Source organism: Triturus cristatus, chromosome 6 (assembly GCF_964204655.1).
Source record: "Triturus cristatus chromosome 6, aTriCri1.1, whole genome shotgun sequence".
NCBI classification, from domain to species: Eukaryota; Metazoa; Chordata; class Amphibia; order Caudata; family Salamandridae; genus Triturus; species Triturus cristatus.
The window spans coordinates 56,978,892-56,998,651 of NC_140589.1; the positions used below are offsets into that span (position 1 = coordinate 56,978,892).

The 19,760-nt window shown below is 51.0% G+C and overlaps 1 protein-coding gene across 1 annotated transcript in view; it reads right to left on the reverse strand.

The window, feature by feature from the left end:
- The window catches only part of DNAH8 (dynein axonemal heavy chain 8), a 13,985,216-nt gene that overhangs the window by 6,576,291 nt on the left and 7,389,165 nt on the right, over positions 1-19,760 (reverse strand). Inside the window, exon 50 of the mRNA XM_085610239.1 lies at positions 19,222-19,468. Within this exon, the coding sequence (XP_085466365.1) occupies positions 19,222-19,468 (247 nt within the window). The remainder of the gene's footprint in view (positions 1-19,221; positions 19,469-19,760) is intronic.

The window sequence follows — 19,760 nt, forward strand, 5'->3', positions numbered from 1 at the left end:
CGGGATACCAGTACCTTCGTGCCCAATCCAGAGCCACTAAGATGACTTGGGCCCGGTCGCGCCTGATCTTCTTCAGCACTCTGGGCAGAAGTGGTATACGCGGAAAGGCGTACAACAGACCGCAACTCCACTCGCGTTGAAAAGCGTCTCAGAGCGAGTGCCGCCTTGGAAATTCCAATGCGCAGAACTGCTGACATTGCACGTTCTCTTCGGTGGCGAATAGATCTAACCAAGGCTCTCCCCACCGCAGAAAGAGACCTTGCGCCACGTCCGAGTTCAGACGCCATTCGTGATCCAGCATGCACCGTCGGCTGAGTTCGTCTGCTCTGGCGTTTAGAGAGCACGCCAGATGTTGAACCACCAGGATGATGCCCTGGTGTTCCAACCATGTCCAGAGGCGCAGAGCCTCCTGACAAAGGGTCCACGACCCCACCTCGCCCTGTTTGTTGCAATACCACATGGCGGTGGTGTTGTCCGTGAACACCTGCATGACACTTCCCCGGACAGAGGGAAGGAAGGCTTTCAGTGCAAGCCGGATCGCTCTCAGCTCCAAAAGGTTGATATGGAGTCCTCTGATCCCCGCCTCTCCAATATGGCCTCCCCATCCCAGGAGGGACGCATCCGTCACTACTACGTGCTCCGGTTGGGGTAGGGAGAGGGATCCGCCGCTGACCCATCGTGGTCCGAGCCACCACTGCAAACGTTTCGCAGTGCCCTCCGAGATCAAGACATGGTCGGACAGGTTGCCTCGATGTTTGGCCCATGAAACTTCAGGTCCCACTGCAGAGCCCGCATTCTCCACCTGGCGTAATGCACCAACAGGATGCAGGAGGCCATCAGCCCCAGAAGCCGCAGCACCAACCTGACCGAAACCCAGGATAGAGGTCGAAAGATGGGAATCAGAGCCTGAATATCCCGGACCCGCTGTTCCGGAGGATAGGCCCGGAACTGCGCCGAATCTAGAACCGCTCCGATAAAGAGGAGCTTCTGGGAGGGACTGAGGTGCGACTTCGGCACATTGATGGAGAACCCCAGCGAATGCAGGAGGTCGGCTGTAGTCTGGAGGTGGGAGACGACTTGCTGGGTCGAGCCCGCCTTCAACAGCCAGTCGTTGAGATAGGGGAAGACTGGAATCCCTAATCTGCGCAGATGAGCTGCGACCACCGCCATTACTTTCGTGAACACCCGAGGGGCACTGGTGAGGCCGAAGGGGAGCACGGTGAACTGAATGTGCTCCTGACCCACCGTGAACCGCAGGTAACGCCGGTGGGCCGGCAGGACGGGGATGTGAAAATAAGCGTCCTGCAAATCCAACGCTACCATCCAGTCTCCAAGGTCTAGGGCAGCCAGAACCTGAGCTAAAGTCAGGATATTGTACCGTTACTTCCGGAGGAAGGCGTTGACGCTCCTGAGGTCGAAGATAGGGCGTAGGCCCCCTTTGCCCTTCTTGGGAACCAGAAAGTAGTGGGAATAGCAACCACAACCTACTTCTGGACCAGGAACGCGCTCGACGGCCACTTTGGCCAAGAGGGCCGAAACTTCCTCCCGCAGAAGATTCAAGTGATCCCCCGACATACGGTGGTACTGCGGTGGCATGGCCGGAGGGGTCGTCTCAAAGGGGAGGGAGTAGCCCCTTCGGACGATTTGCAGCACCCACCTGTCCGATGTGATGGATCGCCAGTGGAGCAGGTGATGGCGAACTCTGCCGCCCACTGGCGTGGAATGGGCCTGAAAGCTCGGACTAGGAGGGCTTTGAGGCGGATGCTGCCGGGGTGGATGTGGACTGACCGGCACGCACTCCAGTACCGCCTCGGCGGAATCCACGTCCACGACCGCGTGCAGGTTGGTTCTGCAGCCGGTGGCTGGGCGGACGTGAGGAGGTGCCCCTTCCTTGGCCACAAAAGGGACGACAGGCTTAAGTTTGCGGCCGTGGGGCCGAGAGACCCAAGGTCTTGGCCGTAGCCCGGGAGTCCTTGAAACGAGCCAGCGCACTATCCGCCTTCTCACCAAAACAGCGAGTGCCATCAAAGGGCATATCCATGAGGGTACTCTGGACATCCCCCGAAAAAGACGTGGACCTCAGCCAGGCGTGGCGCCGGAGCGCCACCGTGGTGGAAATCGCCCTACCCAGCGAGTCCGGAGTGTCAAGTCCACACCTGATGGCGTGCCGTGCTGCATCTCTCCCGTCAGCAATCGACTGGGTGAGTCGTGTCCGGGCCTCCTCCGGACACAGGGGCAGCACGTCCTCCACCGCATCCCACAGGGAGTGGGAGAAACGGTCCAACAAACCCAAACTGAGTGATGAGAACAGCTTCTTCCCAAACTGCTCCAACCTCTTGGATTCACGGTCCGTAGGAGCGGACGGGAAGGAGGATTGGGAGGTTGAGGCCTGGATAACCAGACTCTTGGGGGTGGGGTGTTGGGAGAGGAAACTGGGGTCGCCCGGAGCAGGGCGATGGCGCCGGGCCATGTCCCGATCCACAGGAGGAACTGTGGAGGGCTTGGACCAAGTGCCCTGCAGAACGTCGGTGAGGGCCTCATTGAACTGCAGCAGAGGCTCTGTGGAGCTTGCTGTCGGTTGAAGCACCTCTGTGAGGATGTTAGTCCTCACGGCCACAGCAGGCAACTCCAGCCCAAGGGCTTCGGCTGCCTTGCGCAGCACCACTGTGAAAGCTGCACCTTCCTCCGAGGCCACAGTCGGAGGAGAGATGAAACCAGCGTCCGGGGAGGTATCCAGACCACTGGCATCCCCCAGTTCATCTGCCCAGTCCTTTGAAAGCAGTGCCTGTCTGGCCAGAGGGTCCTCAGACCCCTCCCAGTCACCCTCGTCATCCGATTCCTGATAAACAGGAGGAATGATCGGAGCCGGGCGGTAGATGAAGTGCTCATCCATCAGAATCGGGTGCAGCGTCGAGCGGTGCCACGCCAGTGTCGGGCCTGGACCGTGGCTAAACCAGGGAATGGCGTCGTCCGGGGACGGCGCTGGAGGTGGACCCGGTGTCGCCGCCGGCAGAGGAGGCGTCGTGAGGTCGACCGGCACCGGCAGAGATCCAGGCCTGGATCCCTCGGGGACCTGCGGCATCGGGACCGAAGTCGCCGACGGCGCTGGGGCCGGAGCCGTCGGCACGTGAGGTCGCCCAGTCGAGCCTGCGGGGCTCGAAGGCGCGCCGGCAGGCGTCAACGGCGGAGCCAGGCTCCTCATGGCCGAGAGGAAGGCACTGACCTCTGCCGGAGTCGCGTCAGTCCCAGGGACCGGTGGGTGTGGGGACGGACGCAGCTCCTCCGGCTCCAACGGAGCCGCGGGGGTGGGACCACCCTGACCGTCAGCTGAGTCGCGCGACCGGTGAGAGGAGTCCGAAGAGCGGTGTCACCTCTTGGACTTCTTGGATCGCTTCGACTTACCCGAAGACTTCAAGCCCGACAAGCGATGATGGTGGCTGCGGCTCCGCGATCGGTCCTTGGACCTCCTCCTGGACCGGGATCGAGAGCGGCGCGGAGCCGAGTGCCGAAGCTCGAGAAGCTTACGGGACCGCTCCCGCCTATCTTTCGATGTCAATGCCTGACAATTGAGGCACGACTCCGCGTCATGGTCGGTCGCCAGGCAGTAGAGGCACCGGCGATGGTGATCCGTCACCGACATCAGTCGATGACAGGCGTCACAGGCTTTAAAACCAGGCATCCTACCGGCACCAGAGTTGAGTCGACAGACCAAAAAGAGTCAAAAAGTTAGTCAAAAAGTGACTAAGGGGTAAGCTCTTCCCGGATCGGTGCTTACTGGCGCAGAAAAAAGAAACTGACATCAGCGCGCGAGGGCGGCGTCTAAGTACTCCGACGACGTCATCCCGGCGCACGACGCCAACGACGGACGCGGAGCCGCAGACGACGCCTAGTGACGCGCAAGGGGTATTGCTACAAAAATCTTTCCGGATCCAGCCTGACGCCTGGGGATATTCTAAGGTGAGGAATCTAACTAACGTGTTTCTTTCAGATATATAAGTACAGACAGAAAAACATTTATTTTCTTGTCTGCATTTATTTTTAAATGTGGATAAAAACGGAAATTGGGTGCGTTTTGAGTGTTCTAAATGCACTTTGCCATGACTGTGTGCATTGATAGGTGCATTGATAGGTAAGGGGGTTAAAAAAGAAAGATATTTTATTAAAAAGGCTTAAACAGCAGTAGATATGCTCAAGGCTGGTGCTGAAATGTGCATATTTCCATTTAAGAGCATTCATTTATCTTCTGCAGGTGTTGAAACCTGGCAGGCATTCAAGCATGACTGAATATTTATTGGTTAAATAAATGCGGAAATATACCAGTTTCAGTTTTATTTTTTTCACAAAACCCATAATAAATATAGATAAATACAGATAAAGTTGACAAAAAATAAATACGGATAAATACAGACGGAAATGTCAAAAAAATAACTACCATAAAACTGGGAGCCCCAATTCTAACCTCGTGGTAAATGCTAACTTTAAAACAGCTGCATGGAAACATGTCGTGTTTAGTGTCAAACACCTTGGATTCATACCTCCACACCAGTAACTGGTGTGGGAGGTATGATTCCACCCGACTAGAGGGAGAAATATGACAGCACCGGTACACCCGGTACCAGCTGTGCAAGCCCTGGGGCAATCCCCAAGCAGATGTCTACTGGGGAGAGGTACCATTGGAAAGGGGAGATTCTCCCCTTTCCAATGATACCTCTCCCATCCTTCTACGTGATCAGGGGGCTGGGACAGCCCCCTGAGCTCGTAGAAAGTAAAACTGAAATGAGCCTAAGAGCTCATTTCAGTTTCGGTTTCTGTGAAATGAAATCAGCGCGACGTGTGCGCTGATCGTTATTTCACAGAAACGGGGACGGGGGCCCTCGGGAGCTGGGGAAGCTCTTCCTCAACTCCCGAGGCTTTGGGGGTGTAAAAGAAATCCCTCTGGTGCCTGCACCAGAGGGATTTAATAGGCAATGGCGTCGGACGTGCGGGAGCCGTCCGATGCACAGTAGCACTTGTGCGTTGGACGGCTCCAACGAGTCCGACGCATCAAAGGGGTTAACAGTATGGCTGTTTTCTGCATACAATCTAATGGAAAGATAGATTGTAATGGCATGCAGAGACTCAAAATATACAATGCTGCAGATTGAAAAATTGGACCAATTACCTTTTGCTTTGGCTCAGTCTCCTTCCACAAAATGGTTAATCCATGGCTTTATTATACTGCCAGTCAAAACATTCCAATTTCAAAAGTATCTCCTATATCACCAGGTAGGCAGATAAGAAGCGTTGGGAGACGGATACATACGTAAGTACTGTGAACTAACATACAGATATAGATGCAGGAATGGGAACACTGAAGTTTTTCCCAACAGTTCAGACTGCAAAACAGCCTTAAGTGGTTCTTTAGTTTCTAAAGGCATTTAGCTTTTCGGACTTTGTAATGCTTCAGTTGAAAACTTATCGTGTCACTTGAAGGGTTACCCGGCTGCTGTGATTCAACCGGTGTTCGAATTGATTTCGAATGGGAGCTTTTTGATGCTAAATGATCAAGGCTGTTGTGGGATAATACTAGGCAACGCATATCAAGTCACTGTGAGTACCAGGGTTACTTGTAGTATGCAAGTATTGTTTACACCGACCCACACAGTTAGGGAGGCAACGCTATGGCCTTAATTCAATGTTTCCTTTATGTGGTTTGATTCTCTTAGTAGACTGAAAGCCATGCTTTTTCCGAAGTATGTGGCCTATCTTCAGCCTGAGAGACTTTTGATCTCCAGGTTTCAAGGTCTTTAGCTGAGATAGAGGTGCAAGTCCGAACTAACGTCCTGTTCAATTTCAGGGAAATGGTACATCATATCTTTAACAGGTCTGATACAAGGGGTATCGTGCACCTATTTAAGAGCATCGGTTCTGGACTATTAAGCACCTTCCAGACAATTGTTCAGACCAATCTGGGCTGACTGCATCTTGCTTGTGCGCCACTGCCTATTCTGCGGATACGAATGAGTGTTGGACAAATGCCTGACTTTTCCATCGGTTGTGCGGCCAGACGTAGACGTACTACTGGACCCCTTAAAGGCCCATGTATTACAGTGTCCTCAGCGTAATCCCACGTTAATGACTGCATTCTTAGAGCCTCCACAGGATGCTTCAGCTTCTGTTGAAATGGACACTGGCTCTACAACAGACACCCAGGTATCAAGTGTTTCCTCAGCGGCTGCTGTGGGAACTGGAACGGAAGATCACCTTTGCTCCATTGACCTGATACAAGAGGTGTTACAGGGACTGTCGTCTGTGAATGCGAGCGACAGTGATATTGCGTCTCCCACATAGGGCACATAAATATTTATCTCTCCGTGTGATGGGAACAATTCGTCCATTTTTCCCAAACAAACCAAATTGGAATGCAAAACATAATTTTTGTTTTATTTTTTTCTGCTCTTACTGTGCATCATGGCTTTCGGCTAGTTCGCAAAGTAGTGCTACGTGTAGCTACGCAAAGTGCACTTCGCACTACACGAGCTACGCGTAGCACTTCGCAAACTGCGTAGTACCCTGTTCGCACTGTTCAAGATGCCGTTTTCAATGATTGCACAGTGCGGACAAGCATCCGGCACTGTGCAATCATTGAAAACGGCATCTTGCACAGTGCAAGCTGTAGTTTTCTGCCGCTCAAGTAGATTTTTACTCAAGCGGCAGCTTTCTCAACGCAGACTGGTAGTTTTTCATCGCGAGCAGTCGCGAGCATACGCGACCACTCGCAATGAGAAACCTGGCCTCCCCGCATTGAGAATCTCGCCGGGAGGTTTATTTTCCACGCTCGCGATCGCCAACTTGACGTTGCTGATCGCGAACGAGGAAAAAGTCTCGCCGGGATGTAATTTTGCTTGCTCGCGGTCGCCAACTTGACGTTGAAGACCGCGAGCAAGCAAAAAATGACCGCTGCACTACGCTACGCTACACTACGCGTGTTTGCACTGTGCTATGTGCAATTCGCGTAGTGCGAAGTAGCGCAAACTTCGCACACTACGCGAGCGTAGCGTAGTGCTTTGCCCAGGCTTAGTTTCGGCATGCTCAGTCAGTCTGCTCATACATTGACATTTTAGTGGACTTAGAGAGCTTTTTTGAATTTTAATCAAGCATAATTTTTCACATATGCCATGTTTTTAGAAAATGTTACCAAAATGTTTTTATGCTTTTACCAGGCATATTTTAGCATTACTCGACCTTATCGACCTTCGGATGAGGAGTGGGTGTTATGAGCCCCAAGGTTATGTTATGTTAAAAAATAAGTATAAAGCGCGCGTACAACACATGGTTTCTTGGTGCTAGGGTCAAGGGAGCACTGCCGCTATGTGATTAATTCATAAGCCTGGCAAAATAGCCAGGTATTTAACAGTTTCCTAAATAGGGAGTATGATGTCGTCGATCGGGTATCCAAAGGAAGAGAGTTCCAGAATTGAGGGGCCTAGACCACGAATCTTAGTCCTCCCAGTTTCTTGAGTTTAAAAGATGGAATAGCTAAGAGATTTAGATGGGAAGACCTAAGATCCCGAGTAGGGATGTATCTCTGGACTCGAGTAGAAACGAAAACTGGGCAGTTACCATGGTGCGCTTTAAAGGTGAGGCATCCCAACTTGAATGCACTGCGTTCGACAACCGGAAGCCAATGTAACTTTTTCATAAGAGGGGTGGCATGCTGCCATCTTGCCTGGCGATAAATTAACCGGGCCACCTGGTTTTGCACCAGTTCCAGTCTTTTTGATTGATATGCCGCTATGCCAAAGTAAAGCGAGTTAGCGTAGTCGATGAGGGAGATGACTAAGGCTAAGATTACTGGGGTAAGAGCTTCAGGAGTAAGGAATCTACTGATCTTCCAGAGCTGAAAGAAAGAGATAGAGACCACCGTCTCAATCTGAGATTTCAGGTCAAAGTCAATAGTGATACCAAGGCTTTTAGTTGATCTGGATGGTAGGGGAAGGATTATCAACTTAATCGTACCCCAATATAGGCCTAGGTAGCTACACGACCTTTCGTCTACATCTGTCCTACCTTGCTCTGCATAATGGTTCTAGCACTGGCTTTACCCAGTTATGTGCTGAATAAAAAGCGATCAGTTTCTTGGAAACTAGCCTCATATATTATGCATGAAGATTCTTAGAAAAGTCCATTGCACATGACGTACATCACAGTATGAATATACTCTGCATAAAAGTCATGGTCATTTTCATCCTAGGGTGAAAGAATTGCTTTTCATAATTGCAGGTATTGATTTAGGCTCATGTAAGGAACCCCGAGACTATCCTTTTTGGTATAAAAGAACCATACCAAGCAATAGATGGAGATACTTCCACGCTGACACAAAACGCTGAGGTCCCTGCACGCAAGACGGGTCCTTTGTTCTCTCCCATCATGTAATGGGGTTGGATCTTTCCTAGAGGATTCTTGGCTTTACACCCACATACAAGCTAAGTACACTTAGGTAGGGTTTACATCGTAGGAGTACGCTTGATTACTGCCATGTAGCGATATGCCTGCATATATTTACTATTTTTGCACCATGGTAGAATTCTACCTTTCTTAGCACCTACGCAACCAACAAAGAGCTGGTCGTTCACCTGGCATTGTTTTGTGTGATCCAAGTAGACGGAAAGTGCATGTTTTGGATCCAGACAGTGGAGCGTCTCTTCCTCTTTTGAAGGAGGCGGAGGCGGAAAGAAGGTGGGCAAAGTGATGGTTTGGCTAATGTGGAAAGAAGTAACCGCCTTGTGAAGAAAGGAAGGTCTAGTTCTTAGGACAACCTTGTCCGGATTCACAGCCAGAAAGGGAGGCTTGGAAGAAAGAGCTTGTAGATGGATGAACACCTCCTCAGCCCCCGACATCGCCATAGCCATCCCGGACGGCTACAAGATCATCAGGAGGGATCGCGTCAACCAGACCGGAGGAGGGATCGCCATCGTACACAAAGACACCATTCGCATCTCGACTGACTCCACCGACGCATTCAACACCGCCGAATACCTGCACTTCCAGATCCACACCGACCCCAAGACTACCCTCAGAGGCACCCTCATCTACAGACCCCCGGGACCACGCGCACAGTTCTGCGAAGACATCACGGACTTCATCAGCCCTCACGCCCTCCCCTCCGCCGACTACATCCTCCTCGGGTACCTCAACTTCCACCTGGAGAACAACAACGACCGCAACACGACCACCCTGCTGGACAACCTCGCCAACCTCGGACTCCAGCAACTGGTCAACACCCCCACCCACCACGCCGGCCACACGCTCGACCCCCTCTTCTCATCCAGCAAGCACGTCACCTTCAGCCACTGCACCGGACTCCACTGGACTGACCACAGCTGCGTCCACTTCAGCTTCAAGAAGAACACGGTCCAGCACCACCCGAAGCAGGTTCCCCACAGAAACTGGAGCAAGATCACCGTCGACCAGCTCACCACCTCCCTCAGCCAGAACCCACCGGTCAGGACAACGGACCCTAACACAGCAGCCCTCGACCTCACGCAATGGCTGACCTCCTGTGCCAACGACCTCGCCCCACTGAAGAACCCTCTCACCAGGCCCAGAAGCAAGAAGGCCCCCTGGTTCACCGACGAACTCAAGGACTCCAAGAAGGCCTGCCGCACCCTCGAGAAGGCCTGGCGCCTCGACAAGACCACCGACAACAGAACCGCCCTCAAACTCGCCACCCGCAGACATCATCAGCTCATCCGCACCACCAAGAAGAAATCTTTGAAGGAACGACTGGACAAGAACGCCCATGACAGCAAGGAGCTCTTCAACATCGTCAAGGAGTTCTCCAACCCCAGCGCCGGCAACAACGACATCACCCCCTCGCAGGACCTCTGCGACTCCCTCGCCTCGTACTTCCACCGCAAGATCGCCGACATCCACAACAGTTTCGGCGCTCCACCCCCGCACCCATCGACCGAACCTACACACCCCGCCGCTATCCTCCAGACATGGACCAAAGTGGCCACCGAAGACACGACACGCATGATGAACACCATCCACTCCGGATCTCCGACCGACCCATGCCCCCACCATGTCTTCAACAAGGCCGCCTCTACCATCGCACCTCACCTCCGAGACATCCTCAACGCCTCCTTCGACACAGCCACCTTCCCGGAGAGCTGGAAGCACGCCGAGCTCAGCGCACTACTGAAAAAACCAACAGCGGACCCGACCGACCTCAAGAACTTCCGCCCAATCTCGCTCCTTCCATTCCCTGCCAAAGTCATCGAGAAGGTCGTCAACAAGCAGCTGGCCGCCTTCCTCGAGACGAACGGATCCCTCGACCCATCGCAATCCGGATTCAGAGCCAACCACAGTACCGAGACCGCCCTCATCGCAGCCACCGATGACATCCGAGCCCTGCTCGACAAAGGTGAAACAGCGGCACTCATCCTCCTTGACCTCTCCGCAGCATTTGACACGGTCTGCCACCGCACCCTAGTCCAACGCCTCAATGACACCGGCATCCAGGGGACTGCTCTGGAATGGATCATCTCATTCCTCTCCGGCAGAACACAGAGAGTACGCCTCCCTCCGTTCCGCTCTGAGGCCACCGAAGTCATCTGCGGCGTCCCGCAAGGATCGTCGCTCAGCCCCACTCTCTTCAACATCTACATGAAACCCCTCGCTGCCATCGCACGCCAACACAACCTCAACATCATTTCCTACGCCGATGACACCCAGCTGATTCTCTCCCTCACCAGAGACCCCGACACCGCCAAAGCCGACCTACACGAAGGTATGAAAGATGTCGCCGAATGGATGAACATCAGCCGCCTGAAGTTGAACACGGACAAGACAGAAGTCCTCATCCTGGGACCGTCGCCCTCCGCATGGGACGACTCCTGGTGGCCCCCGGCCCTGGGCACCGCACCCAAGCCAACGGACCACGCACGCAACCTGGGCGTCATCCTGGACTCCTCCCTATCGATGACCAGACAAGTCAACGCTGTCTCCTCATCTTGCTTCCACAACCTCCGCATGCTCCGCAAGATCTTCAGATGGATCCCGACCGAGACCAGGAAGACTGTCACCCAGGCCCTCGTCACCAGCAGACTAGACTACGGAAACACCCTCTACGCCGGCACTACAGCCAAGCTTCTGAAAAGACTTCAGCGTATCCAGAACGCCTCCGCCCGTCTCATCCTGGACGCCCCCCGACGCAGCCACATCTCGAGCCACCTGAGAGACCTGCACTGGCTCCCTGTCAACAAGAGGATCACGTTCAGACTCCTCACCCACGCACACAAATCCCTCCACGACCTGGGCCCAAGGTACCTCAACGACCGCCTGACTTTCTACACGCCCACCCGACAGCTACGATCCGCAAACCTCGCCCTCGCCGCCGTCCCTCGCATCCAGAGAGCCACCGCCGGAGGAAGATCCTTCTCCTACCTAGCGGCCAAGACATGGAACTCCCTGCCCGTCCACCTGCGGCTGACCCAGGACCACTTCGCCTTCAGGAAGCAGCTCAAGACCTGGCTGTTCGAGCAGTAGCAGACCCCCTCCCCCAAGCGCCTTGAGACCCTTCCGGGTGAGTAGTGCGCGCTATAAATTCCATGATTGATTGATTGATAGATCACTCATCCTGTGTGCAGAGGTGATGGCCACCAGAAAGACAGTTTTCGGAGTGAGAAGCCTGAGAGGAAGGCTATGTAGTGACTCAAAGGGAGCGCACATAAGATATGTGAGAGCCAAGTTTAAGTCCCACTGGGGCATTACGAAGGAAACAGGAGGAAAAAGATGAGTAATGCCCTTAAGGAATCTATTTACAACATGGGACTTGAAAAGAGAAGGCAGATCAGTCAGCCTAAGAAAGGCTGAAATGGCCGAGAGGTAGCCTTTTAGAGTGCCCAGAGCAGAGCCAAAGAAAGGAGGAACAGGAGAACCCCAGAAAGGGCAGCAGTGGTAGAGGCGGAAAGGCATTTAGAAGACCGCAAAGCGTCGCCTAGCGTGTGCCGCCTTGAAAATTCCAATGTGCAGAAATGCTGACATTGCGTGTTCTCTTCGGTGGCGAATAGATCTAACCAAGGCTCTCCCCACTGCTGAAAGAGACCTTGCACCATCTCCGAGTGAAGACGCCATTCATGATCCATCATGCACATGTGGCTGAGTTCGTCCACCCAGGTTTTCAGGGAACCTGCCAGGTTTTGAACCACCATTAATATGCCCTGATGTTCCAGCCATGTCCACAGGCAGAGGGCCTCCTGACATAGGGTCCACGACCCCACCCCGCAATGTTTGTCACAGTACCACATGGTGGTGGTGTTGTCAGTGAACACCTGCACTACTCTTCCCTGGACAGAGGGAAGAAATGCTTTGAGTGCAAGACGAATCGCCCAAAGCTCCAGAAGGTTGGTGTGGAGCCCGGACTCCGCCGTGTTGTGGCCACCCCACCCCAGAAGGGATGCATTGGTCACCACTGTGATCTCTGGTTGAGGAAGGGAGAGGGATCTGCCTTCGACCCAATCCTGGTTTGTTAGCCACCACTGCAATTGGTGTGCAGTGATCTCTGAGATCTGAACGCAATCGGACAGATTCCCCTGATGTTGTGCCCGCTGGAACTTCAGGTCCTATTGCAAAGCCTACATATGCCATCTGGCATGGTCCACCAGCAGGATGCAGGATGCAGGCTGCAGGAGGCCATCAGACCCAGCAGCCTGAGGGTCATCCTGAACAAAACCCGGGATAGAGGCTGAAAGATCAGAATCATAGCCCGAATATCCTGGACTCACTGTTCGGGAGGAAAAACCCGAAACTGCGTTGTGTCCAGAACCGCTCCGATGAAGAGGAGCTTCTGGGAGGGGATCAGGTGTGAAATCAGCATATTGATGGAGAACCTCAGCGAATGCAGGAGGTCGGCCGTAGTCTGAAGGTGGGAGATGACAGCCTGGTGCGAGCCCGCCTTCAACAGCCAGTCGTTGAGATAGGGGAAGACTGGAAGGAACCCCTGATCTGCGCAGATGAGCTGCGACCACTGCCATCACTTTTGTGAACACCCGAGGGGTGCTGGTAAGGCCAAAGGGGAGCATGGTAAACTGAAAGTGCTCGTGACCTACCGTGAACCGCAGGTAATGACGGTGGGCCGGCAGGACGGGGATGTGAAAGTAAGCGTCCTGCAAGTCCAATGCTACCATCTAGTCTCCAGGGTCGAGGGCAGACAAGACCTGAGCGAGCTTAAATATTTTGAACTTCTCCTTCCGGAGGAAGCGGCTGACATTCCTGAAATCCAAGATGGGACGCGGGCCGTCTCCCAAGCGCTCCAACGCATTGTCTGCCTTGTCATCGAAAAGGCGACGGCTGTCAAAGAGCATGTCCATAAGAGTGGATTGGATATCCCTGGAAAAACCAGTCGACCTCAACCAGGCGTAGCGTCAAAGGGCTAATGGTGTGAAAATTGTCCTGCCCAGAGAGCCGGTGGTATCCAGCCCACAGCAGATGGTAAACTTCGCTGCGTCTCTCCCTTTAGCAACCACCTGTGAGAGTACCTCGCGGGTCTCCTCTGGCCACCGAGGCAGCGCTTGCGCAACCTTGTCCCACACGGAGTGGGTGTAATGGCCCAACAGACATGCAGTGTTTACTGACCGCAATCCCAAGTTGGAGGAAGAAAATATCTTCTTTCCAAGATGATCCAGCTTCTTGAATTCCCTGTACGGAGCGGTAGGGAATGTGCTTAGTCCACCAAACTCGCAGGGGTGGGGTGTTGGCAGAGGAAAGTGGGGTCACCCGGGGCTGGGTGGTGGCGTAGAGCAGTCATCCGGTCCACAGGAGCCCCTTTGTTAGGCCTGGACCAGGTGCTCAAAAGGATGTCTGTCAGGGCTTCATTAAACGGCAGCAGGGCCTTTAGACCTCGCCGCCGGTTGAAGCACCTCTGTCAGGAGGTTAGTCCTGACTGCCACCGTAGGTATCGCAAGGTGGAAAGCCTCGGCTGCCCTATGCAACACCACTGCGTTCAACGCTCCCTCTTCCGTAGCCACAGTAGGAGGAGACAATATGCCAAGGTCTGGGGAGGTATTCAGATCACTGGCTTTCCCCAGTTCCTCTCTCCAGTCCTGTTCATAAACTAACTGGCTGGTTAAAGGGTCCTCAGACCCTGCCCAGTCTTCCTCACCTTCCTCTGGCTGCTAATCAGCTCTCAAAGAGCCAGGGAACAACAGGGGCACAAAAGTACCCGTTGGCGCCTGATCTGGCGTCGGTCGACGAAGGTCCAGCTCTGTGTCTACCTCGAGGTGGAGGCTGGGGTCAACGTCGGCTGGGGACACAGTCAACGCTGGCTGCAGACGTGGTGCCAGTGGAATCGGCGCAGGGGGAGGCATAACAAGGTCTACCAGTGCCGATTCGGATCCAGGCCTGGATCAAAGGGGGCCGTGCAGTGCCGAAGCTGCCGGCGTCAAAGGCCCAGGGCCCCCAGCCAAGTCCGCGGGGCTCAAAGGCACGCAGGCGAAGTCAGGCTGCCCAAAGATGGTGTGCATTGCTTCGGAAAACTGACTAAGCTGGGCAGGGGTCGCTCCAAGTCCCGAGAAGGGGGGGGGGGAAACCCAGAGCCGATGCTTCGGGCTCAGCTAGAAGAGCTGTGGGACGGGCACCACTTGCATCCCTCCTTGCGTCCGCCAATGGACGGGGAGAAGTTGAAGAGCGATGATGGTTCTTCGACTTTTTCTTGTGCTTCGACCTACCTGACCACGAGTGAGAAGACTTTGACGAAGAATAATGGTGGCTCAGCGACGAGTCGCTCGACGTCCTATGCGAGCAGGACCTCGAAAGGCATGGAGCCGACTGCTGGGCCTCAAGAAGCTTTCAGGACAGCTCCCACATAGACTTCGGATTCATGGTCCGGCAGTAGGAGCACGACTTGGGGTCGTGGTCGTGCTCCAGGCAGAAGTGGCACCCACGGTGTGGATCCGTCACTGACATCAGTCGGCTACAGGAATCGCAAGCCTTGAGGCCAGGCATCCCTCGTGCACCAGAACTCGTACTCAAAAAACGGTGTCGACAAAAGTCAAAAAAAAGGTCAGTCAAAAAATTACTGGGGGTACCGCTCTCTCCGGATCAGCGCTTGCTGGTGCGGAAAAAGAAGGAACTGATGTCAGCGTGTGAGTGCAATGTCTATGTAGCTACCGCGACGTCATCCCGGCGACCATGACGACAAACGCGGTGTCGACCGACGCCACCTTCTGACGCGCAGGGGTACTACTGACAAAACTTTCCGAATCCAGTCTGGTGCCTGGGGTAATTCTAAGGTAAGGAATCTATAACTAACTGTTTCTTTCAGATATTTCTTCACTCTAACAATGTCAACAGTTGATATGCAACCATCTTTTTGAATAAAGCGTGTAGACCTTCCTTAACAAACCTTTGTATTGTATGAATATGTTATGTATGTTCCAACACTTTGCTTTTATTCAGGCATTGATTTATATATCACAAGTCTCAAAAAGTACGTTCTCAAGCTCAAAATAATTCACAGAACTGTGTCTGTAGGTTCTGTGAGTGTCTAATACCGTCCTATGATTTCTCATGCTTGCACTTCTTGTCTTAGAGCGTTTTGGACACAATTTCACGAGATTTGGAATGTATTCCCTCGACTCTGCTTCAATGTTGCTATAGTTTAGCACCGGTTTCGACCTCAATATAACTTTGTATTACTCATTCACACAATACTGCATAGGATTTAACTTGGATTGTGGAGCTTCACTGGTCCAAGATGGCCCACAGGTTTGTTTCATAACTTATAATTTGGACATTAGATAGAATGGCCCCTTACAATATATTTGTGATAATGCAGATTCCCGTGTACGTTGGTATATGATCCATGATACACTTTGGGTTCAGGACTGCACCATCCACTTAGCTTTTTGGAGGCAGCTGTACTTTCAAACATTAACTTTACTCAATTTCAAGATGGCCGACGCCATTTCTTTGATTTGATAGAGTAAGCGGGTGTAGTCCTATGACGATGTCTGCGGTCTCTCCAGTATTGAGGCAGGAACCTCAGCAGGCCAAACTCTTCTGCAGACACGCCGGAGGCAGCCCTGCTACTGAACAGAGGTAAGTGCCCATGTTAGGATACCCGGTAGCACTCAGCGGTGGCATACTTTACACTCCTGAGACGCGCACCCTTAACTTGGGGTACACTCCTTAATAGTATTACAAGGGGAAGACATATATATCTTCCCTTTATTGTGTTTAGGGTTTGCGTTTACGCCAGCAAAGTCTTGGTTGCTGGCCAGAGGGACTCTCTTAGCCCCCAAAGAGTGGTTTACTATACCACGTCGTCATTCTTCATGATGGATTTATGACTTATACATGCAAGATCCACACTTAAGGTATGTGGAACTTCCTGTTGTCAGCTACGAATGGGGTGATAACAAGCCCTTACTCACATTTGTAACTGGGACTTTTGTGTCTGCCTTTCTCATTTATCCCCAGAAAAGAATTCTGGAATACACTAAACTTTGGACACAGTAATCACTGTTGCCCTTTACTGTTTAAATATCACTGAACCCATTCCGGGTCGGAAATACAACCGGAACTGAGGTTGGTTTCCCTTGAAAATCTTTCCGTAATTATCACTATTCACTAGTCCTAGTGGATTCGTTATTTTAATACCACGTTATTTTCTTCCCTTGTAACCTTTCTCCATATAGGATCCATACAAAGAGATTAGTGGTACTTCTTAGATTATAAATATACTTTTTCATGATCTGAGGCAACATTAAGGGGGTGCTGTGTTTCTTAAATCACTTTAGAAGAGTCACTGCTAAATGTTTGGAGATTAGATGTCACTAAATAGGTCACCAGAAACGGGCTTATTTTCATTTGCGGACAATTTTTGTTTGAAATAGCGATCATCTTTTAACAGCACAAGTCTGTCTAGAGACAGCAATGGTGATATGTTTTAGTAAAAACAGCACAGGTTTCCACAGGCTCAAGGACTATACTTGAGCCGCTCTTTGCGATAAACATACTGTCACAAAGGGTAACGGACATCTGATGTTAGTGATGGATATCTTTTACTCCCAACTTCTATACACTTGTTTGTTTCTCAGCCCTGACGAAGTTGCTGTGCACAACAATTAAGTGCGACAAAACACGTGTTGGCTAAGGATCTCATGATTAAACTGAAGTGACTGTTTCAACGGAGGAACAAGAGTGTTTTTAATTATTGTCAATGATACATAATATATACTGTTGGCTTGTGCAAGGGACTGTTATTTTTGTTTATTCTGTGTATCCCTCTGAGACCATGTGAGGACGAGTGAATGAGCAAAAGGTACTGTACTGTTTTCGCGATCCCTGAAGGATCAAGGGCTGTCATGTTCGATAGTTGCCAGAAACTCTTTGCTCCTTGGCAGGGTTAGGGGGCTTATGGTGGCACTGTGAGCTAGCCGGTCTAAAGGCTAACATATCCTTTGAGGGTGTATGGAATCAGTCTGGACACCAATCCTTTAGTTTATACTGTCTAAACGCACAGATCCTATGTATTATTACGAACTACATAACACGCCCACTACTCCTGGTCTTTCTCAGCGGTGCCTGGTCCTCACAGCTGCAATGACAAGGTCACCGTCGACTTTACAGAACCTTCTGACATCAGTGGGAATTGAGTTGCTGTACCTCCTAGTCACCTACGATTGGCATAGACTCTCTCCCATCTGCTTGCAGGTTCTTCACTTCCAGAATCCACCCTTGGATTCTAACGGACTCCATAGACATCTTCTCCAGAGCCCTCTTCTACGAAGTCTCCCATTGCTGTCTATGGCAGGTTTCCACGTCACTTCACCCCTATGCTCCCAGCTTCTCTGATGTATGTAACCTGGTTCCTGGGGCCTCCACAGGTAGTTTGGCTCTCCAACCTTCTGTCTTCCAAAGGGTTTCTTCAGTGTCCTCCAGGAAGGGTCCTTCTTTTCTAAAACTGCAACTTCTCCATTGACTTCTATGGGACACAGGGCTGTGTTTCCACTCTGCACACATCCTCCGTGGGATTCCCGGGCACTTTCTTTGGGTGGTTCCTAGTTTCCTAGGCTCCTCTGGGTCTTCTGGTCCAAGTCCCATCCACTGTTGCAATTCGCATTCGACTTTTAGTATATAGTTTGGTCTCCCATGGAGACCACTGTATGTTGTGCTACTCACCTGATTGCTTTTGAAGTATTTTTGTGTATTGTGTTTACATCTCCGGGTGGGAGATATCCCTATGTTTTAGTGATATTGTGTTGTAATAAATAGACTTATTTTTGCTAAACACAGTGTGGCTTCTTTTCATCTAACTTACACTACAGATTGCACTGGTAAAACAAGCTGCTTAACAATCCTTCAAGATAAGCCTGGAGGCTGCTCTCCTCAGCTACCACTTAGTGAGCTTTCTAAGGTTATCAAAAAACACCATAAGGGTTGCCTAAATTAGTGCAAGGTGCAACACTTGAATAAGTATGTACCATATACTGAGCCAGCCTCCTACAGCCCTTCATCCATATTATTATCCCTCACCACTGATGGAAACCCCTTTAGCAGCACCCTGTGACACTGTGATGGCCCTGGGGTCCTATGGGACCCACTATGACCTACGTCTGATTGATGTGTTTGTTCCCTGGTTTTTTATATGTCTTATTACCGGGGGCTCCCCTGCATGGGGTATTCTACACCTGTATTGCCCTTTGCTGTGCTGTGGCTCCAGTATATAACTGCCTGTGAAACTAATGTTACGCCATTCTATGTCTGAACGGTGGAGTATACTTTTTGAGAACAAATTGTGTGTTGTTTGTGAAAAATTTTAATAAGCGAATTTTAAGCAGCCAAGAAAGTGAAAACCATGAGGGAGATTGCCATCTTTTTATTGAGTCCTTGTGACATTGGTTTAGAGCAGTTTGAAGAATCCACTTATGCTGGATGATACATGTCAGGAAAAATACATACCTAACATTAGGTAACATCTATACCAACCCTGGTTATAAGCTTACACTACAGTATGCTAAAGATCTATTAGGCAGAATGGGTATCTACATAGTATACATTATAAATGAGTAGTATGCTTTTAGGTGTGCCTGCATTCAATAAATACTGTTTGAACTATACAACTTGCACACTTCATTCTCAGTTTTTAGTAATAAAGCACTCTTTGATACTTTGACATAACACAAATAACAAAAATAAACTTTATATGTGTAATATGTATTAGCATTTGTATACCTTTCTTAGATTTCAAGGCCTTTCTCCATAAAGTAGAAAAGATTCCATCTGTCCAGTCATTGGTGGCCGGGTCTAATCTGCCAAACATCTGAGGAGCGGTAATTGCTTTTGGATTCATGCGCATCTCTTTGTGAGGAGAGCCACACTCAGTCATCGCCTTCATTAACATAGTTATAACGGCTGATTTTCCAGACCCGCTTGGCCCCAGTGTCATTAAGCCGTGACGTACTCTTGCTGTTTCATATAACTAAAGAGGGAAAAGGCACTGTTAAACTGTTGTATTATTTTATTTGTCAAAAACAACAATGTGTCTTTTGGTCCACCAATAATGTAACTCTTTCTCACTCAATCCCCATGCCTCTCAATCAGACTCAACAGGAGGGGACACAATTGTTATTTCAAAAGTAGTGTGCCAATACACAAGTATGGTAGTGAAAATATTACATTTGAGTTTATTAAAATCATTAAAACAATTTTGACAAGTTAAAAATAAAGAGCATTTGATTGCATGTGTTTCAAATCCCTATACACAGATATTA